General features: G+C 43.3%; 1 protein-coding gene across 1 annotated transcript in view; it reads right to left on the bottom strand.

Annotated features, from left to right (window-relative positions):
- METAP1 (methionyl aminopeptidase 1) overlaps nucleotides 1-21,986 on the bottom strand; it is a 77,936-nt gene extending 55,950 nt beyond the window's left edge. The window contains exon 1 of the mRNA XM_043971045.1: nucleotides 21,797-21,986. Within this exon, the coding sequence (XP_043826980.1) occupies nucleotides 21,797-21,910 (114 nt within the window). The 5' untranslated portion in view covers nucleotides 21,911-21,986. The remainder of the gene's footprint in view (nucleotides 1-21,796) is intronic.
- Between the last annotated feature and the right edge of the window lie 1,257 nt (nucleotides 21,987-23,243).

The raw sequence follows: 23,243 nt of genomic DNA, 5'->3' as shown, positions 1-23,243 counted from the left end.
CTTTCTATCTATCCCCAGTGCCCAGCATAGCGTCAGGTACATAGATGGCAATCAATAAAGGCTTCTTATTATAGGCAAGCTGGGTGGCACAGTGGATAGAACACTGGACTTGGAGTCAGAAAGAGCTGAGTTCAAATCTAGTGTTAGACACTCACTAGCTGTGTGACTCTGGAGAAGTCATTTAACTCCTCTGAGTTCTCAGAGGTTGTTTTAAGGATCAAATGAGATAACATATCCAAAGTGCTTTGCAAACTTTAAAATGCTACTTATTATCATATAATTAAATTATCATTAACTGACAATTGATGAAAAGTAGATAAATAATCCTTCCCAATTGCAATCCCTCTTACAAGTATGAAAATTACTCTCTCAAGGATACAATTTCCAAGAGTACTACTGAGAGGAAGCATGATACAATGGAAAGAACACTGGATTTAGGAGTCAGGAGATCTGGTTGTCCAAGCCTGGCCTTGCTATTTACTAGTTATTTGACAAAAGGTGAGTCCCCTGTCCTCTCTGAGGAGCTCACAGGAGGATTTAGGACTGGAGGGGACTTTTTAGGCATCTGGTCCAACTTCCTCAGTTTCCAGATGAAGAACTGAGCTCAGGAGTTAAGTGCTTTCCCCAGGTCAAACAGGTAGGAAGTAGCAGGGCCAAGATTCTAACCCAGGTCCTTGACCCTTCAAAGGGGTCCCCATGATAAGAGGTTTACAGCATTTTTCTTCACAATCTGCTGAAGTAAGCAGGATGTTATTATCCCTACTTTACTGCTGATGAACTGAGTTGGAAGAGGTGAAGATGCTAGTATCTGAGCCAGGATCCGGAGCTGACCCTCTGGATTCCAAATCCAGGGGGTTTCTTTGAATACATAACGCAGCTTCTTCCAGCTAAACAGAAATGAACACTAAATGGGCTCATTTCCAGGTATTAATAAAATGAAAAAGGTAAAGAAAAAATGTCATAGTGGAAGAGCAGACTTAAAAGAGTTGCCAATACAGCTTCCAGTCTGGATTTGTGCCCATAGACACAACTGACACCGACCACCTCCAAGTGCTGCTCTCTTCCCAGGCCCCTTCAGCCCACAGTTCTGAAGCCTTCTGCTGAATTTTGTAAAAACAGCATCTACTGTGGACATTTCTCTTAAGCCAGCCTTTTCCTAAGCTACCCATTCCCAGTGCTATTGCCTGAAGATCAGCTTTTCCATTCTATCTGTAAAATGAATTCAAGGTTGCAGAGAATATTCCCGGCAAGCTGGACTCCAACCTTGCCATCAGACAGAAAACTGTAGTCACCTCTCAGGCCTCACATACTACATCTCTCTGCAGCACACTGGTTATCTGTCCTCCACCGACTGCTGACACACCGCCCTCTCCTACTAGATCAATCATCAATCAACAACCGTTCATTAAGCACCTAACACGTGCCAGGCCCTGTGCTAGGCACAAGGGGATTCAAGTAAGGAAACAATCCCACTCAGTGAAGCCACATTCTAATGTGGCAGGCAACAACAATGTAAGTGTGTATATGTATTTTTGCATGTATGCATGCATGCATGCATGTATGTACGTATGTACATATGTGTATATATGTGTATACATACACACACCCCCCTCAATTGTTAAGAGGTCCCCCAAGTCACTATCCTAGGCCCTTTTCTCTAACTCCAGCATTTTCTTTAGTGCTTCTACATTACCACATTCTTAGTTTCTCATTTTACGACTCAGCTCAGGCTCTTCCTCACTCAAATGATCTTGCATTTACTGATATGAGCACCCGCCTGCTCTCTACACATGCTCCTCTCTGGCAGACTATCAACGCCCTGAGGACAAGGAGACTTATGTACTTTCTCTTCGTATGCCCAGCACCTAGCACAGTCTTTACACACAGCAGGCACTTAATGCTTTTAATTGAATTGACAGTACTGACTTGCTTTTTTTCCACCTTTAGTCTATCACATATTAAAACGGGATTTATTCTTGTTTTATTTTACATTACAGAGCTTTAAACAAGTTTTACAAAGCAACTGATGTGATTTCATTTGATGGCCAAAGCTCACACTGGAATATAGCAAGGGTTCCCATATAGTTCTATGAGACAAAAATGCCAAGTATCACCACCTCCATTTTACAAATAAAGAAACTGAGGTTCAGAGGTGAAGTGACTTGCCCAAGTTCCCAGTGCTTCATTAGTGACAAAACCAGCAGCTGAAGCCAGGCTTTAAGAATCCAATGTCAGCATCTTCATCGCATCATGCTGGTTGGTAAATATTCAGAAACCAGACTTCATGGTTCAAATGGAAACAATGTCTCCTGCAATTTAACATGTAAATATTTAATTCCAGGAGCAGGAGAGAAATTTTCAAAACTAAATATAGAATATGGAAATGCTCTTTTTCTTCACTGGACCCAGAACTACTATTGTGAGTATTTAAATACAATCTACCCAATAAGCATTTATTATTTCCCAGTGTGTACAAGGCTGCGTACATAAGTAAAAGTAAAAATGTCCCTATCCTCAAGGAACTTACATTCTATATACAAATGTAAAAAAATAAGAAAAGTCTAGAGAGAAAACTTGGTTTCTTATCAATTAGAAATAAAAATGTACTATATCCAAAAAGTCAGGATGCCTTATGCATTTAAAAAACAAAACAAAACCAGTGTCCTTTTTTTGCACTATGATAAAAGAAATCAACAGCCAAGTGTAAAGGCTTCTTCTGCCCGCCTCATCAAGTAATAATAACACCTGCTCCCAGAACATTCATTCTCAAGATCTCCAGCTCCACCACAGAACCCTGGGAGTCAGGGGATGCTATGCTGACCTTGAATTCATGACTCTGCTAAGCCAAAAAACAAACCCCAGACTGGCCATTTACTAGTTAATGTGATTACAGTTGAGTCCTTGACCTTCTGGAAAGTTCTCCCAACAAGGGCCCTGACCGCTGACGGTCTGTCTGCTGGAGCCCAGCCTGGCTGATGGGAAACAGGCTTCTAGGTTGGAATCAGTGCTGGAGATAGATCAATGCCCACAACTCACTAGAGCCAATTAAGGTATGATATGTTTTCAGTAATAAAATCATCGGGTTTCTGAAGTTTTCATCAAAGAAGCATCTCTTAGGGTAAGAACAGTCGTTCTAACATAGTACCTACTAAGTACTACAGATTTTCAGGTATGCTCAAGGGAATGAGTTTATTGGTTAGTCAAATATTTTAAATGAGTTAACAAACATTACCAAATTCTCAAAAAACAAAATGTAATTAAAAATATAATACTAGTTAGAACTACAATCGGTCATTCATTTGATCTTTCCTGAATAACTTGAAAATTCATTGAATATTTTGGAGATGTAAAGGAGAGGCAGTCTGGAGCAGTGAACAGAGAGGACAGGCTTCAAATTTGGGAAGATCCGGGTTCAAGTCTTACCCCTGGGTAACCCTAAGAAAATCATGTAACCAACCCTTTTAGTGTCTCAGGCAAATTTCTAAGAACAAAAATCATAAAAGAGTTGACAATCTACATTGATTTCAGTCATATTTCAGTTGTGTTCCACTCTTACTGATCCCATCTGGGGTTTTCTTGGGAAAAATAAGTGGTGTGCCATTTCTTTCTCCAGCTCATTTTACAGGTGAGGAAACTGAGGCAAACAGGGTTAAGTGACTTGCCCAGAGTCACACAGTAAGCATTTGAGGCTGGATATGAACTCATGAAACTGAGTCTTCCTGATTCTAGGCCCAGTGCTCTGACCAATGTACATTGAGCACTAATGAAATTACAAGAGAGAAAAGGATGAACAAAGAAGTCCCAACCATTACAATAGTCTTTTATTAAACTTTCAATGGACAGGACAGTGCAGTAGAGTGTGCTGGACTTGAATGAATGAATGAATGAATGAATGAATGAATGAGTGAGTGAGTGGATGAATGAATGAAAAAACATTTATTAAACTTGCCCGGTGCTGGGTGAACTTTTTTTTTCCCTTTGAGGCAATGGGGGTTAAGTGACTTGCCCAGGGTCACACAGCTAGTAAGGGTCAAGTGTCTGAGGTCACATTTGAACTCAGGTCCCCCTGAATCCAGGGCTGGTGCTTTATCCACTGAGCCACTTAGCTGCCCCTACTGGGTTAAGTTCTAAGGATAAAAACAGAAGCTAACAAGCCAGTCCCTGCCTTCAAAAGATTGCATTCTAATGAGGGGAGACAAAACACAAAGAATTAGAAAGGGAAATGTGCAGTAGCACATATGTAGGTCAGTAGAACTATAGTTTGTAAATGGTTGGAGTGTAAAGGCAGACCTGGTTCAGACCAAGATAAAGGTGAAATCTCCTGTATTAGAGTGCAGAGCCTTGGGGACAGAGTCCAGATTCTGGAAGGTAAAAGATGAAGAGAAGGGTGAAAGGCAAAGACCAGAAATCAGGGGGACCCGAATTCGTGTCATCCCTAACATCAGCTGCAGGTCTGTGGCTAAATCTCTAAGACTAATAAAACTAAGGAGTAGATGGGATTAGGTATAAATATATCCATTATTGGCTACACAAAAGCAGCAGCTCTCCTTATTGTCCCTTTTTAGGGAAAGGGGAGAGAAAGGAAAACAACCCTCTAAAGAATACACTGGGCCACATATTGTCAAAGTGTTACAAAAAGTAACTTTAAAATCTTCTTTTAGGGCAGCAAGTTCTGAACTCTAGATCTCCTGTCTTCTTCATATCTAATACCAGGTTCTTCTTTGGAAGAAGGGTAAGGCCCATTGGCAGGTCTGATCTTACAAGTTCAGGAGATTTACTTTCAGATACCTTGTAGGCATCTCAAAAACTGCTGCCAAAGACCAACAATGCCATGTTGTGTTTTCATAACCCTGGGCATTACTGGATTTGAACAGAATTGTCAGAAACCAGACACCAAGCAGGAGAATTGGGGGGGGGGGGGGTATCAACATATTGCATGCCAACTACATGTAAGGTATTATTATCAAATAGCATATGAAAACAGGATATGAGGTCCAAGATTTCCAAAATTAAATCATCTCATGTAATGACTAATACTTTGAAATGATTGATAGACCTATAACTCAAGTATTAACGAACGATGTTAAATTAAATGAGGTGGTAGGACTTAATAAAGCTCCTTTAAAATAGTAAAGACCAGGGGGCAGCTAGATGGCACAGTGGATAAAGCACCGGCCCTGGATTCAGGAGATCCTGAGTTCAAATCTGGCCTCAGACACTTAACACTTACTAGCTGTGTGACCCTGGGCAAGTCACTTAACCCTCATTGACCCATTAAAAAAAAAAAAAAAGTACTTTGGGGGCAGCTAGGTGGCGCAGTGGATGAAGCACCGGCCCTGGAGTCAGGAGTACCTGAGTTCAAAGCCGGCCTCAGACACTTGACACATACTAGCTGTGTGACCCTGGGCAAGTCACTTAACCCCCATTGGCCTGCAAAAAAAAAAAAAGTAAAGACCAACTACTAAGCCCCAGGGCAGCCAGCATCTACTTCTCCATATGATGTTTTCCAAAGGACCTCTATAAATTTAGCAGGATGCATTTTTGGAAACGGACACAAGACAGAATATAGACACACGTGTCCTTAGAAAACTAAAATTGAAGGGTGAATGACTCTTTAACACTCAATTAAATTATGTTTCCAACAAAATGCAGGCATGCTTTATTCTTCCAACTATAATAAACACCATGCCTTTATAGGTACAAAAATACTCCTCTAAACTCCAGCTTGTTTTTCTAATAATAATTTTACCTAAAAATCTGAATTAAAAAACCAAACATTAATCCCTTGCATCACAGAAAGAATGTTTCTCCCTGGAAGGATTTACATGAACTGATGCTGAATGAGATGAGCAGAACCAGGAGAACACTGTACAAAGTATCAACAACATTGTGTGTTGATCAACTGTGATAGACTTGACTCTTCTCAGCAATACAATGATCTAAGATAGTTCCAAAGGACTCATGATAGAAAATGCTCTCCAAATCCAAAAAAAGAACTGTGGCATCTAGATGCAGATTGAACCATACTATTTCTACTTTTTTTGTTCTTCTTTTTTGAGGTTTTTCCCTTTTGCTCTGATTCTTCTTTCACAACATGACTAATACAGAAACAAGTTTTATGTGATTGTACATATATATCCTATATCAGATTGCTTGCTGTCTTGGGGAGGGGGGAGTGAGGGGAGTGAGGGAGAAAAATTTGAAACCAGAAATCTTATAAAAACAAATGTTGGAAACTCTCTCTATATGTAACTAGAAAATAATAACATACTGTTATGATAAAAAAAAAGAATGTTTCCCAAATATATTGTTTGAGATAATGAAGCATATACCCTTCTGGGATAGGAAAGCAGGAAAGGTAGAGGCAGAGTGGTGCACACATATTTACTGTTTGGTTGTTTTTGTTTGACTGCTTTTCTTCTGTTACAAGGGAAGGTTCAAGTGCTGGGAGGGGGGAGGGGGTAGAGAGAAGGGAGAAGAAATAATCAGAAATCATGTTGTAAAGACCAACAAGCATATTTTAAAATGTTATTTTTTTAAATAGAAGAAAAATAAAATGCATTTTTCACATATAGATCTTCTTTCCCCTAGTGGAATGTAAATTTCTTGTGAGCAGGAACCACTTCATCTTCTCCTTCCTATATGCACAAATTCTTTTGCAGGAACAAACATGTGTAGATATGCCCCAGGGCTCTGTCCTGGGTCTTCCCTCTACACACTCTCAGTGACCTCATCAACTTTCTGTGTTTAATTATCACCTCTAAGTAGATGACTCTCAGATCTACATACCCAGCTCTAGTATCTCTCCTGAGCTCCAGTACAATCTCAAACAGGAGGTCCCACAAGCATCAAACTCAGTATGTCCAAAACTGAACCCTATGTCTCTCCTCCTGAACCTACTTCTCTTGTAATCTTCCCTCTTTTTGTAAGAGAACTACCAGCCTTCCAGTCACCCAGGTTTGCAACCTAGGAGTCATCCTAGACTCCTCACAACCCCAATCAGTTACAAATCATCCATTCAAACTACTACATCTATCACTTCCAGGTGCAAATGGTAAATGTTAAATAATCAGCTCTCTGGGGGAAAAAAAACTACTATTAATACACTTTCAGATTTAATCTGCTTTAACATTTTCTCAATCACTTTCTCAAGTCTAGGCAATCAATAAAAAAATAAACCAAGCCCTGATTTGTAGTATTTGCCAATTTTAGAAGTGTAACACACTGAAAATTTCACTATCCCTTTATACTCTTCTCTCTGCCCACACAACCACTACCCTAAGTCTGGCCTTTATCACCTCCTGCATGAACTATTTGAAGGTTTCCCAATTGATCTTGCCTCCTTAAGCACTGGTCTGACGGTATCATTCCCCTGCTAACTGAACTACAGTGGCTCCCTTGAGGATCAACTACTTCACAACCCGGTACCAACCTCGCCTTCTGAGCTTATTATACATTACTCCCCTTCCCATCCTCTACAGTAGAGCCAAATTACATTATTTGGGCTCCTCAAAATACAGCAGTCCTTCTCACATGACAAGGCACCCTGAGGGAGAGACAGGAGGCGGAATGTACAAGCAAAGTGAAAGTGCCACCAACCCCTTGATCACCACATCTCCTAAGACCTCCAAGAGCCTGGAGAATAACAAGGTTTCCAGCTCAGTGCCCTCACACATCATCCTGGGAAGCAACTCCAGTGGAAAGGAAGCTGTCCCTGCAAGTGCTACAGCCACAGCTACTGAAGACCCAGAAGAGAATGTTCTTTCCGCCCAAGTCCTTGGCACTGTCAGATGGTTCAACACCAGAAACTGGTATCAGTTGATTAGTGGAACTGGCATTTAAGAAGAAGCATCTGCATCTGCTCTGCCCCTGGGACATAAGGCACACACAGGGCTTTCCCATCTCACTTGAATCTGAAACCCCCATTAGAATGTAAGCTTTGTGAGGGCAGCCAACTGTCTATTGGTATCCTGAGTGCTTTGCACTTAATAAATGCTTCATTCATTCTCTCATTCCCATCTGTGCTTTTGCACAAGCTGTCCCTCTTGCATGGAAGGAGCTCTGTCCTTACCTTAACATCAAAGAATACGGAGGTTTCTTCAAAGCTCATCTCCAGCACAGTGTAAGCACTTGGCTGATCCTCCTAGTTACTGGTGTCTCACTACAATGACTGAAACTGCCTCCTATTTACTTAGTGTATATGTCTTAAGTACTTTTAGGAGTGCAAGAGGTTTTCCCTACTGACTTGAGGACAAGTGACATTTCATTTTTGATACTATATCCCCAATGGCCAACACTATGCCTAGCACACAGAATGCAATAATAAATGCTTGTTGCTTAATTGATATTTTAATGGCCAGGAAATGACCGTTACTGATGTGAGAGCCATTTTTTAATTGGTTAACTGTATATAGTACACCTAGCAACTTGTTAGAGTAAAGATCAAAACACAAAGAATAAATAAAGAAAAAGGTGTGGTTTGCAACTTAAACAGCTACAACTCCATCTACTACGAGGATTAAATGAAATATATGTAAAGCACTTTGCACAGTGGCTGGCACATAGCAGGCATTACACAAAAGCTTATTCCTTTCTCTTCCTCCCTCATAAAAGAGAAATGTAATGAAAGCTCAAACAAATTTTAAGAAAGTCTGAGATGACATCTATATGAGCAGTCATCACTTCTGAGAACAGTTAAGGATTAGCTCTGAAGCTACTAGCTTCAAAGGAAAACTACAGAGAAAAAAGGAAAGAAAAGATCTGCAAAGACTTCTATAACTCTTTTCACCATCAAAGAGCAGTTGAGGCACCATGCTTAGATTCTTTTATCATAGTTTCAGATGTGTTTCTGGAGGCAGTCTAAGTGGTGCTAAAAAAAACAATAGCTGGACTAGACCCCTACCTACATATGCTACAAGCAACACAATTGTGAGGATATTAAGAGATCAGGTCTCAAGGAGAACATACTAAAGGCATGGAGGAAAAAAAATCTACCAAAAAAGGTGACCAAAAGATCCCTCATAATTACTTACCTGCATGCTCATTTCCTCAGCTATGTGATTTTATGATAATGTATGAAAGATATTAGATGAGAAGAAAGTGTGTTCCAGCAATATTCCATAGGAGATCACATCTAATGTCTTGAAAGTGACTAAAAGCCATACAGAATACAAAATGCCAACACTTATTGTTTGTTGACTGTAAAAAAAAAAATTTCTGATTTAGTAAAGCAAATGAAACCTTAAAGGCACACGTACAAATCAGGTATGAATCCTTTAACCATCTGACAGAGAGAGCCTCGTTCAACCACCGCTGGATCATAATAAAAGAAGATGGATATTCTCCATGGGTGTCCACCATAGACATGAGAGCGCCAATGCAAAATCCAAATCAAAAGGGAGTTCCTATAGATGGTGAAGTTGTCCAGATGTGTTTGCTTGGAGATGCCACTGTGTGGCCTGAACCAAGCCCCAGAAAACCGCATAGCCTCTTAGATGAGAACCATTATCACTCTAAAGAGTATGACCCAACTGTCCACCCAGCAAAAATGCCATTTGTGGCTTTTATTTGCAGAGATAGTGAAGTGGTTTGCCCTTCTCCAGCTTATTTCGCAGATGAGGAAACAGGGTTAAGTGACTTGCCCAGGATCACACAGTGTCTAAGGTAGGATATGAACTCAGGTCTTTCTGGCTCCAATGTACCATCTGGTGAAAATTTTGGTCAAGAGAAAAGGCCAAAGTCTCTTTACAAAGAAGGTGATTTCTGAATGAAATAAAGAAGAATAGGTAGGGGTAGAGCTAGAAAAGTGAAGACAATTCTATCTATTTAAGTTTAATTGATATGAAGAGTATTGTCAAGGTTAAAATGTGTTCCAAAACCATGAGGCACCTCCTAAATTTCAATAAATACTAAGAAAACGTGACTGTTATAAAACTTTAACACAGGTACAACGTGTTCCAGACAGCAAATATTTGTAAAAGGTTAAAAGAATCATTAATTTTTTAAATTTGGAGATTTGATTATGGATATTTGGTTAACATTAAAATAGTGATGAAGAAAATTTAAGATTTTTCAGCCCCCCAAATAGCCCATCTCCTGTTCTTTCTCTCCCACTAGACCCTGCAAAGGGAGATAATTTTTCCAGTGGGAAAAATACTAGCTCTGTCTTCAGAAAACCTGTGTTCTCTGAATCTTAGCTCTGCCACTTTCCATTGGTATGACCGTGGAGAAGTCACTTAAATTCTACATCATCAATTTTCTCATCTACACAAGGAGAGAGGACAATTTTTAAGAATTTTTGCTATAGGAATTCAGAGAAGGGAGATTATTTTAGGCTTTCTTGGTCTGGAAAGGCTTTATAGAGGTGATTTTTTTGAACTGGGTACTGAAAAGCAGGAAGTATCAAAGGAGAAGAGGAAAAACACTTGAGCCTTAAGAGGCCAAGTCATGGTTGGGGCAAGTCCCTATACCTTGCTAGCTCCCACCATTACTGTTATTCAGACAGTGGAGGTTCAGTGGGAAAGAGAGTCTTTAGGACCACCCAAGTATGCTGACCATATCAGGGAAGACTAAAACGTGTTAATTCTAGGAGAATCCATGTTGAACTCTGTGGGAAAGTAGGATTCAATGGACCATCAAAAGGATGCTCCCACAGCAAGCCCAATTCTTTGGCTAGTGAGTGCTTTCTATGTCACTGACCTTCCTAAATCACACATCTGACAAGTCAATAAACTTCAGGGCCGCTAGGTGGCACAGTGGATAGAGCACCAGCCCTGGAGTCAGGAGTACCTGAGTTCAAATCCGGTCTCAGACACTTAACACTTACTAGCTGTGTGACCCTGGGCAAGTCAGTTAACCCCAAGTGCCTCAGTTTAAAAAAAAAAAAAAAAGAATAACAAGTCAATAAGCTTCAAATGGCTCCCTATATAAAATCTTCTGTTTGACTTAAAAAACCCTTCATACCCCAGTTCCTTCCTACCTTTCCAGTCTTCTTACCTTACTCCCCTTCACAAACTCAGCAATCTAATGACACTGGTCTCCTTGCTGTTCTTGAACAAAATACTCCATCTCCCAACTCTTATGTATTTTCAGTGGCTGTCCCCCGTGCCTGGAATTCTCTCTTTCCTTATCTCCACCTCCTAGCTACCCTCGAGTCCCAGCTAACATCCCATCATCTTCAAAAAGTCTTTCCCAGTCCCCCTTAATACTAATGGCCCTGCTCTCTGATTCTCTGCAATTCATCCTGGCCTTCTCTATCACGCCTCGTCCTGCAAGACTCAATCAGCCTTGGTACTTGGATTTCATCACTACCCTCCACTTTTCTATCTGGAGGGCAGAGTCAGGGGCTCTAAAAACCTCCATTTAAGGAAGTCCAAGATAGTCATCTCATTTCCCACCAGCTGCACAGCTTCCTCCCCTCCTTTTCAGCTTCCCCTTTGGTGTCATCTTCTCCCATTTGATTGTAAGGTGACTGAGGGCAGGAATAGTCCTTGTTATTTGTATTTGTAGCTTCAGCACTTTGCACAGTATCTAACACATACTAGGCACATAATAAATGTTTATAGATCATATATCATATATATTTTTTGTATATCATTGTGTTGTCTTTCCCAATTAGACTATAAGCTGCTCCTTGAGGGCAGAGGCTGTATTTTGCCTTTCTTTGTACCTCCAGCACTCAGCACAGTGCTTGGCACACAGTAGGCCCTTAATAAATGCTTGTTAACTTGACACTGAAGTACTCAAAAGGGAAAAAGATGTTTTTATCATTATTACTCATGAAAGACCCTACTCTTCTTGAAAATTCTTCTATATCTTTCTATTAGTATGAAGAACATATATAAAATTATAATGAAATACACACACATGCATGTGTGTGTGTATATATATACACACACACATATATATATACATACACACACACACACACACACACACACACACACATATACCAGTATGTATAATAACAGGCATAAGATGAGCCCTGACTGCCTTCACCATGTCTCTTCTGCCATCTTTCCAACAGCCTGGAAGACACTTTCCTCAATACCTAAAACAAAATTATGTTGAACTCAGATCATCAAAACCCCAAAGAGACTCTTCATAGCAAAACTAAGGTGATGCCACTGACCCATCAGCTGGGCAGACTGGATGCTGTCCACATCCTTTGCAAATTTCCTCGGGTCATTGTAGAAGCTTTAGATTCTACTACCTCATCCAAAAGGCCAGTTCCTTCTTCACCCCGAGGTACTGAATTCTGGTTTCCAGGATCCAGCAAGCAAAACCATGGCTTACTCTCAGTATCTCTGACCTCATTACATTCAGCTAGGCTAAAAAATAGTGGAAATGCCATAAATCTCTGCCTATAGGTGTTATCAACTTGCCAATTCACAGAGAAAGAAGATCCACCTCTTCCTTTCAAAAGCATAATTTAGTATTATTCTGTCATGGTCTCATGGGGTCCTTTACGAATAATCATGAGCCACACTAGGTCTGGGGAGTTCAGTTAAAAGATTAGCTTAAAAGCTTAAGCTGGAAGAATATTGGCAAATCCATCCCTCACTGTCTGGACAGCAGATTTATGAATTTTCATTTTAATGAACATTGATCTGTGCCTTCTTCCCATTATATGGACTGATCTTCATCATAAGAGACAAATTCCTCCATATAACAGGCACACACATACATGGAGGAATAAAATACAATGCACAGTGTAAGCAGAAAATAACACTTAGTAAGTATTTCCCCTACTTAGGCTGCTGCTGATGAGACTGCCTGAGGCCCCATGAAATGACAAACCTTTCTGCCGTGCCTTGACACTCATTCTGTTTGTACCTCACTCTTTTGGATTATGTTCTCCATCATCTCTGGCAGCAGACTGACTCATTCTGCCCTCCAACACTTGTACCAGGGCTTTCCCCTTTTGGTAAATGGTTGTATTTATTCACTGATTTTGAGGAATGTGTTATTTTTTATGTCTAGATAAGAAAGGAATAACTTTACAATAACAGCATATATGTGTATACACACACACACACACACACACACACACACACACACACACACACACACACACACACACGGCCTTTAAGGTTTGCAAAGCACTTTATCTCATTTGATCCTCAATTAACCCTGTTAAGTAGGAATTATAATGCCTATTTTATAGATGAGAAAAATGGGGCTGAAAGAGGTTAAGTGACTTGCACAGGGCCACATAGCTAATGTGACTGAGGCAGAATTTGAACTTGGGTCTTCCTGATTCCAAATTCAACCTTAATTAACTTCACTGTGCCCCCAAGTTGCCTCTTTTTAAGGGGAGAGTGCCTCCCAATATCACATGACTGACAGTTAAGACCAGTACAATAATATTGTTGGGCTTTCTGAGAAAAATTTCAACCACATTTTTGTACTATAGCAAAGAAACCAATTAACACCAACCCTTTGTTCAAGTAAGCTCTATTTACTGCAAAACCCAGCTGAAATTACTGTTTTCCCCATTAAAGTGAATGAAAATAGGTTTTCATTATAGACTTTTACCTTATGGCGTTTTTGTCTATAGAGCAAGGAATTGGAATACATCCAAAGAAGGGTGACCAGTATTATAAAAGGGACAAGACATGTTCTAAAAAGATCTTGCAACAGGACTTAAGGGTAGATAAATGGCTTGGGAACAGCCTTCAGGATAGAAATCACTGTCTTCGAGTACTTAAAAGGCTGTGCAAGGAGACATGAGATTTTTTTTTCTACTTGGCTCAAGAGAAGAGCACGCCTTAGCAGGAAGAATGGTGTGCCTGGGATTGGAGAGTCCAGATTTAACTCTTGCCCCTTGCTATCTGTGTGACCTTAAATCACATCATCTCCCTGGGCTTCAGTTTGCTCATCTGTAAAATGATCCGTCAGTTGGATTAGATCAGAGATTGTCAAACTCATGGCCCTCAGCCCTAACCAGATTCAAATGTAATTGGAATGTTTAACAAAATAAGCACATAATACAACACAGACAGTGTTCATTTGTGACATTCTAGTCAATATGCAGCTAACAGGAGCCCTTTCTATTAAGTTGGACACCACTGTGGATGACCCTTCCAGCTTTCAACCTAGGATATTATGATCCTATAGAATGAGAGGCAGATTTAGACTTTGATGTAAGGAAAAAAGATCCCTAACAGGGAGAACTAATCCAAGATGGCAGAAGTGGCCTCAGTAGGTGCCCCAGCACCAAAAGTCTCCTGAGAAAGCCAGATGTCCATCCACGGTCAGGATTTCCTTCTGGGGGCAGGCTGTATCAGCTGTCCTCCAACTGCTCTTCTCACACTGAGTTTCTGAGAGGGACCTCAGGTTTTTTCTGCCAACTACACTACCATCCCCCTAGTCTTTCCTATTTGAAACCAACTCTTTACTCTTCCCTCCCCCCCCTTTTTTTTTGGTGAGGCAATTGGGGTTAAGTGACTAGCACAGGGTCACACAGCTAGTGTGTGAGGGTCTGAGCCCGGAATTGAACTCAGGTCCTCCTGAATCCAGGGCTGCCTCCCTCTCCTTCTAATTCTTCCCCAGACATGCCTAGTCTTCCTAGGAAATCTCTCCTCATGGCTACTGCCTGAGTTTGGGGTCTTACCATCCTTGTCTCCAAGTTACTCTTCCTGCTCCAGTCTACACCTCCCTCCATGTTATCAGACTGACTTTTCCACCATGTCATTTCCCTGCTTAAAGAAGTTACAGTAGGGGGCAGCTAGGTGGCGCAGTGGATAGAGCACGGGCCTTGGATTCAGGAGGACCTGAGTTCAAATCCGACCTCGGACACTTGACACAACTAGCGGTGTGACCCTGGGCAAGTCACTTAACCCCAATTGCCTCACCCCCCAAAAAAAGTTACAGTAGCTCACTACTACTGCCTATCATATCAAATCTAAACATGTCAACCTAATAGAAGAAGCTCTCAACTTTCACCAACAGGTACCAAGTCCTTTACTAATCCTTGCTTCTTCAGAATCAAATCAAGCAGTTTATTTTATTAGTCACATGAATTCCTAGTTTACAAAACAGATGCTACTCTGTGGGGAATTACCCCCACACACACACCAATGAAATACATACATGCTCCTTCCTGACTCCATGCCTTGGTACATACCAGAATTCAGAATTCCTTCCAAGGGAAATATCTTCTTCTCCATCTCTGAATCACTACATATATACCTCTTCTTCAAAATCTTAAGCAGCTAGGTGGCAAAGTGGATAGAGCGCCAAGCCTAGAGTCAGGAAGACCTGAGTTAAAATCCCACCTTAGACATTTATTAGCTGTGTAACCCTGGGCAAGTCACTTACCTTGTTTGCCTCAGTTTCCTCATCTGTAAAATGAACTGAAGAAGGAAATAGAAAACCACTCCAGTATCTTTGTAAAACAAAAACAAAACAAAAACTCCAAAAGAGGTCAAAAAGAGTTTGATACAACTGAAATTATTGAACAATAACAACTTCGAAATCTTGTGTATAATCCACCACTTCAAAAAAGAATAACTCATTTGTGCCTGCTTGACTTGGGCAAGTCACTTAACTGTTCCAAGCCTGTTTCCTCATCTGTAAGATGAAAGTTGCACTGTATACACCAGGGGGTAGAGAGAAGTACTTTGTAAACCATAAATAGACAAACGTAAGATAGTATGATGATATGCTGCCCTGGCTTGTTACTTATGTATACATTCTGCTCAATTTAATAACAAGCCCTGTATCCCTATGCTGGGAGGTGTTCCTTAAACGCTGTCAGCCTACTGCTGCCTCCACCCAAGAATGAAGGGTCCATAGGAACATATCTATTACTTATGACAAGGAAACAGAGGTTTTCAATAAAAGTTCTGAGAAGGGCTTAGTTGATGTTGCCAAATGAATCTGGCTTAGTGGAATATAGCATAATGCTTCTTATGCATAGGACAAACTTTACCAAAAACAGAGAGAATAAAAAAGATTAGTAATTGTAGAGCCTGGGCCCCTGTCTACTAAGCATGAACAAGAATATTTCTCCGTACCATGAAGGAGAACCATAAGGAAAGAGACAGGAGCCAACAAAAAGGGGTGTGTTTCGTATTTTTTTTCAATCCATTCTAAAATAATACTTTTCAAACAATGAGATTCATGTGTAAGAATTGGGGCTGAAACTAACTGAATTCTCAATAAAGCATTCCTATTAGCACTTTAATGAATCATTTAGTATCAAGAACTTCTTAGTGAGAAGCAGTGTGGATAAAAGCTGGTCTAAGTCCAGAAGACCTGGGTGCAAGTCTCATGTCTGTTACATGCTGGCTGGGTGAGGGTACCACAAAACTCCTGAGACATCATCCTCAACTCCTCTCAGACACACAGACACAAACACAGACACAGCCTCACTCTCATTCACTCTCTCTTACATAAGGCCTATAATTTCCATCTTCCTAATACCTTCCCTTTCTCTCCTCTGACACAGATGATACGCTGGTAGAGGCCCTCATCACTTCATCACTGGATCACTGAAATAGGCTGCTTTTCCTTTTTCTTTTCTTTTTATTTTTGTTGGTGGGGCAAAGAAGGTTAAGTGACTTGCCCAGGGTCATACAGCTCCTAAGTGTCAAGTGTCTGAGGCTAGATTTGAACTCAGGTCCTTCTGAATCCAGGGCCAGTGCTTTATCCACTGAGCCATCTAGCTGCCCCCTACTCTACCCTTTCCAATCCATCCTTCATTTAACTATCAAATTGGCCTTCCTAAAATGCAGGTCAAACCATATCACAACCCTGCCGCCCCCACCCCCACCCAATAAACTCTAAGGTGTCCCTACTGCCTCCAGGATCAAGTTTAAAATGCTGTCTTAAGATAGTCCCTTCTTGGGGGCAGCTAGATGGTGCAGTGATAAAGCACTGGCCCTGGATTCAGGAGTACCTGAGTTCAAATCTGGCCTCAGACAAGTGTCTGACACTTACTAGCTGTGTGACCCTGGGCAAGTCACTTAACCCTCATTGCCCTGCAAAGGAAAAAAAAAACCAAACATAGTCTCTTCTTGCTTTTCTAGTTTTCTTATACCTCACAGACACCCATATACTTTATGATTCAGTGACACTTCCTCCATCTCCTCATTCCAGGCATTTTTTTTAAGTGAGGCAATTGGGGTCAAGTGACTTGCCCAGGGTCACACAGCTAGTAAGTGTTAAGTGTCTGAGGCCGGATCCAAACTCAGGTCCTCCTGAGTCCAGGGCTGGTGCTCTATCCAATGCACCACCTAGCCGCCCCCATTCCAGGCATTTTTAATGGTCATACCCCATGACTGGAACTTCCTCCTTCCTCATCTCTGTCTCCTTGTTTTCTTCAAGTTTCAACTAAACTCCCACCTTTTCAAGAATCCTTTCCTGGGGGCAGCTAGGTAGTTCAATGGATCCAGCCTCAGATACTTAACATTTACTAGTGGTGTGACCCTGGGCAAGTCACTTAACCCCAACTGTCTCACCCCAAAAAAAAAAAAAAAAAAGAATCCTTTCCTGGGGGCAGCTAGGTGGTACAATGGATCAAGCTCCAGCCCTGGACTCAGGAGGACCTGAGTTCAAATCCGACCTCAGACACTAGCTGTGTGACCCTGTGGGCAAGTCACTTAATCCTCATTGTCCCACCAAAAAAAGAATCCTTCCCTGATACCCCTTAATGCTAGTGCCTTGCTCTGCTGATTATCTCCAAGGTGTCATACACAGACACACACACATACATTAGTAAAGTTGTTTGCATACTGTCTCTTGCATTAGGCTGTGACTTCTTCAAAAGCAAGGACAGTATTTTGCCTTTCTCTAAATCTTCAGTGCTTAGCCCAGTGCCTGGTACATAGCAGTTCATTAATAAATGTTTGGTGAATGAATTCGCCAGGCAACTTGTGACAATAAACTGCAAAGAAGGTGCCGACCTCAATTGGTAGAGGGAATTCCCAGCACTGATGAAATCATAGATCCATTTTGTTAAATGCTTCATTAATAAATAAAAACCCAGAGCTGTCAGGATGGTCCTATCTTCTTTTCCCTAATAGTTGGGGCTTGAGTGTTTCAGCTGAGTAGAAGATCTTATTCTGCCCCACTGACAATGAAAATATCTGAAAGTGTGCCACAGAATGATGTGTTAAGGAAAAAAAAAACTGGTCTAGACCTGAGGTTGTTAAACTTTTTCAGAATAATTTCAGCAGCATGAACTACGTCCGTGACCTACAAGTACCTCCATTCACTCACAGCCAAAAAGTAAAATTCATCAGAATCTGAGCCTAGCTTTGGATGACATTCTAAAGACATGCTCAAGATGCCCCACTCCCCACTCAATTTGCCTCCCTTCTCCCACCTCCAGATTCTGACTCTGGTGATAGGATGGGGAGAGGGAAGCAACATCTATTATGGCTACCCAAAGAGATTTTTTCACTTACTTCCTGGTTCTCATTTATACTCAGGATAAGTGAGGCTATTCTATAGTTGAATTCCAGGTAAGTGAAGTGTTACTATATGAAGTACTATAGGAATGGCACAGAAAGGGGGACAAGAAGGTTGTTTTTTAATTACTGCTAACACTATATTTTCTAATTAATTAATTGCTATTATGCTAGTTTTGGCAGTAAGCATTTATTTTTAATATTTTATATATATATATATATATATCTCAATAAAGTATTGACAGAGTATCTCCCTAACTTCTCAAGGTCTCAGGCCTTCAGACCTACATTGTCCTAAAAGAGCATGCAACAAGAGAAAGCATCCAGGGCCAAGTGAGTGAGGCAAGAGGGAGAGCCCGAGGCCCTGACATGGCCCAGGGTTTTATCCTCTTTAATAGAGGCGGGTCATTATACATTGATCAAAGCTAATTGGTTAACATCATTCAATTCCATTGGTTAATATGATTTGAGGGAGTCTAAATCAAAATGAACTAGATCTACAGATGACATCAGAGAAGAGTATGCAAAAGACCCTCACTGAAGAGCAAAGTCTGGTATCTAGGTGTGGTTCTTCACTGAGCGAGACAAAAGTCTATCTCCATTTCTTTTGTTCCCTTGGGCTAATCCCAGGCAAGAGCTAAACTTTCCGGAGTGGGGGGGGGAGAGAAAGGACAGAAACTGATCTCTGGGTCCCCCCAAGAAATCCTTATTATTTATTTTCTCACAATGAGACTACACATTCAGTTGGGATCATTTGAGTTGGCACCTTAAAAAAAGCTACAGAGTGGTCTAGTGGAAAATGTGTTAGATTTAGATTCATAAGTCCTAGGTTCTAATTTTGGTTGGGCTTAGTATGACCTTAGACAAGTCATTAGCTCTACCATTAGTTACCATATTAGAAAAATGTCCTAGTACTAAGAAAAGTTTTGACCTCAAGATTACCCAGAAAAAAGGGTCTTAGAAATTCCCGGACCATACTTTGAGAACTGCTGTACTAAATGATCTCTAAAGTCTCTTTCAACTCAAAATCTATGATCTTATGACATCCCCTAAATAAATGCACTATGATTTCTGGATAGGAGGAGGGCCTTAGGTGAAGCGAAGAGTTAAACAAAGGCACTGAGGTGGAAAACCCTAAGACATGCTGGGCCTTTCTTTATTCTATAGGCAAAGGGGAACCACTCAGAGTATGAAGAAGGCAGTGATAATTATGAGAATGCTGCTTTAGGATGATTAAATTGGTTGCTGTGTGCAAACTACCAGAGGGAGGAAAGACCAGAAGTAGAGAGGAAACAAATGTCTGAACTAGAGTGGTTTCAATTTAATTCAATAAACCCTTATTAATCATCGAACTCTGAATAACTTAAAATTCAGGGATACCAACAGCAGTTATCAAAGAAGCACTAAGAAAATCAGATAGGAAGCTCCGCTTACTCTCAAATCAGTATCTTGGAAAAATCTTACCCAATTTTTCCAACACTTTAGATTTCCATAACCCTCACTTATTAACTGCTTAGTTATATTCATATCATAGGATCCCCTGGAAGGGATCTTAGAGGATGTACCTTGAACATGGGATACCTTTGGGGGGAAGCTGTTTTAAGGGGTGTCAGGCAACACATATATGGGTAGTATCTATGATACCATAATCATTCACATATATATCATGCATATGTGTTTGTGTGATATATTCACACATATGTGAATGATCACAATATCATAGACTGGAGCTAGAAAATAACTTAAAAGAACCTATTTTGGAGCTGAGATAGCTTTCAGTAGCTTTCTAAAGGGTGTCAGACTTGAGAGTATGTATATGATTACAGTGTTATAAGTTCAGAGCCGGAAAGGACCCTAAAGATCATGAAACCCCACCGTTTCACAAATGAGAAAAAGAAGAACCAAAGGGGATGGAGGCTTTGTTCACAGTCAGTGTAGATGCCAACTGTCAGAGGCTGGAGTTGAACCAGATCTGCCAGGCTCCAACAATCCTTGAAAGCTTCGTGGTTCTTGTTCAGCTGGTGTCTCTTTGTGACCCCATGGACCGTAGCATTCAGGCCTTTCTGTCCACCACTATAAGGCTGTCCATGCGGTTTTCTTGGCAACTATACCGGAGTGGTTTGCCATTTCCTTCACCTTTTGTCAGAACTCTCTACTCTGCCTGTCTGTCTTGGGTACTGCTGAGTGGCATAGCTCAGTTTCACTGCTGACAGGGCATGGGCTAAAGCTTTGTACCTCCCCCCTCAATAAACTTTCAGTTGTCATCAAAACTGGAAGCTAGAAATTGTCAATATTTTCCAATCCCAAGTATAGAAAACAACCTCAGAGTCAAGAACTGGGTTCAAGCCTTCCCTCTGACACTACCAGTATAACAAAGGGCGAGTCCTTTAACCTCTGAGCCCCCTTCCCCAGTTGAGCAGTCGTCTATCTGCACAGGTAGAGGGTTATTTCCTCACCAGGGATTCCTGGAGCTCGTGAAATCACTCATCCAGTCTAAAAAGGAGTGTGTTAACACTAGGTGTGGAATTCTTAGACAGAAATAACAGGAGTACAAGTGCAAGGAGCAGGGCAGAATGACATCGCTGGGGGTTGGAGTCTCCTCGGAGGCACAACTTACTAAAATATCCCAGCGCCCATTATATAACCCCGACCGGCCCTTCCTGGGTCTGAGAAGCAGAGGGAACCCCTCGTGACAGCGGAGCAAGGTGACTCACGCTCTTCGATCCCCGCATTTTAATTCATAGCTTGGGCAGCCGGGACAAGGCTTTCTCCACCCCCAGCCCCCGTTTTATTTAAAGTTGATCGGGGCTCAAAGCCTCCAAGGAAGGGAGCGCCGGGGAGGTCCGGGCCCCCCGCCCGAGGAAGCCCCAGGCCTCAGTCTGCCGGTCTGTAGAATGTGTGCGCCGGGCCCGGGGGGAGGGGGCTTCGACGTCTTCGGCCGCCCCTCGGAGCTCTCGGCCTGGGGGGTCAGATTCCCCATCCCCGGCCTTCCGGCCCCTAACTTTGGCCAGAGCAGGGTCCGAGGGCCCCGCCCCCGCCCGGCCAGCCGGCCTGCGACCGACCCTTCCCTTCCCTTTCCTCCCTCCCTCCCTCCAGCCGGCCCGCCCCGGAGCCGGCGGCCACGTGACCCGGGCGGGGGCGGGGGCCGCCTGAGGGTCCCGGCTCGGCGAGCCCCTTCCCCGCAGGATGGGGGAAGGGAGCCCCTCCACATGGTCTGCGGCTGCTGCGCGCGCACGCCCCCCGGCCCGGGACGCGCGCGCGCTCCCTCCCACACGCCCCTCTCCGCCCTGGCCTCGCCTCCTCGGCTCCCCCGGCCGGGGTCCTGGGCCGCCCGCCGGCTCGGGGGCCGCAGCCCGGGAGCTCGCGCGCGCGGGGCTGACCTGAGAGCAGAAGTAGGAGCCCTGGATGCCCAGCTTGATGCAGGTGGGGCACTGCAGCTTGGCCTCCCTGCTGCAGCCCGCCGTCTCGCACACCCGGCTCTCCACGGCCGCCATGCTGCCGCCGCTGGGGCTCCACGAGCTCCGCGCTGCCGCCGCGGCCGCCGCCGAGCCGAGCTTCGGCCGAGCCCGACGAGGGAGGGGGAGGGGCCGCCGGGGGGCGGGGCGGGGCGGAGCCCGAGCCGGAGCCTCTGCCGAGCCGGAGGAGGAGCCCGCCGGGGAGGGGCTGGGCGGAGCTCGAGCCGCAACCTCAGGCGAGCGGGAGAAGGGAGGGGGAGGGGGACGAGAAGCCGGCAGGGGGCGGGGCGGGACAGGAGGAGGAGCCCGGGGCGGAGCCGCAGCGATGTGGGCCCCGCCCCGCTCGGCTCCGCCCCCTTTCCCCACCCCTCCTCTGCGAACCCCGGGCCGCCCTCGGCTACCTGCCCCGGGATCCGCCCTGCCCCGGAAGGGCTGCTCTCGGGCGGCCGGGCGCACGTAAGCACGTGTGTGCAGGGGTGCCTCTTCCCAGGAGATGCTGGGGGTGGGGGGAACGTGGCGGGCCGGCCAGTCTGCAGGGTCAGCAGGCGTTTGCCGTGTGCCCAGCGCCGGGGATCCCGAGAAAGACAAAGGACCGACAGGGCCAGCCCCAGAGGAGCTCAGGGAAGACAACGTGCAAATGCAATAAGTGCCTACTGTGTGCCAAGCAAGCGCTGGGGGGTACAGAAAAAGGCCCCGCGCACAAGGAGCTCATCTAATGAGGGGAAACAACACGCAAACATGTTCACAAATGTTTGTTAAGTCCCCACTGTGTGCCAGGCAGGGCCCTTAGCAATGGGGATACAGAGAAAGCCGGTGGTGGGAGGGAGTCCCTAAGTCTCGAGGAGCTCACAGTCCAATGGAGGAACAGTATGAGAAACTGCAGACGAACAAGCTAGCCCAGCTCCGCTGGGGGTAGCCTTGGAGGGCAGTCACTCAGATTAGCGCTGGGAAAGACACTTTGTAGAAAGTGGAATTTTAGATGATCCCTGAGAGCCAGGAGGCAGAGATAAAAAGGGAGAGAGTTCCAGGCATGGGGGACTGCCGAGGAAAAGGCTCAGAGCCGACAAGGAGACCAATCAACCCTTGGTTTTATGGACTGGATTTATCATTTCCCACTAGGAAGCTAGGCTTATGTTGACTTTCAAGTCAACAAGTATCAAGCACCTATTATGTTCCAGGTACTGTACTAAAACCCATTTGTGGGAGAACATTCCTTTTTTCCATGCTGAATGTTTTAAGTGACTTGCCCAAGATCATACAGCCAGTACGGGTGAGAGGCAAGACTTGAAGCTAAATGTTCATGGTTCTCAGGCAAGCTATCCACTACCCACATTTGGCATCCACTATATAAAAAACTTTCTTGGAATCTGGC

The sequence above is a fragment of the Dromiciops gliroides genome, chromosome 6 (assembly GCF_019393635.1).
Source record: "Dromiciops gliroides isolate mDroGli1 chromosome 6, mDroGli1.pri, whole genome shotgun sequence".
Taxonomy (NCBI): domain Eukaryota; kingdom Metazoa; phylum Chordata; class Mammalia; order Microbiotheria; family Microbiotheriidae; genus Dromiciops; species Dromiciops gliroides.
Note: the sequence above shows the minus strand (reverse complement) of the source record. Positions and strands in the feature narration are given on the sequence as shown.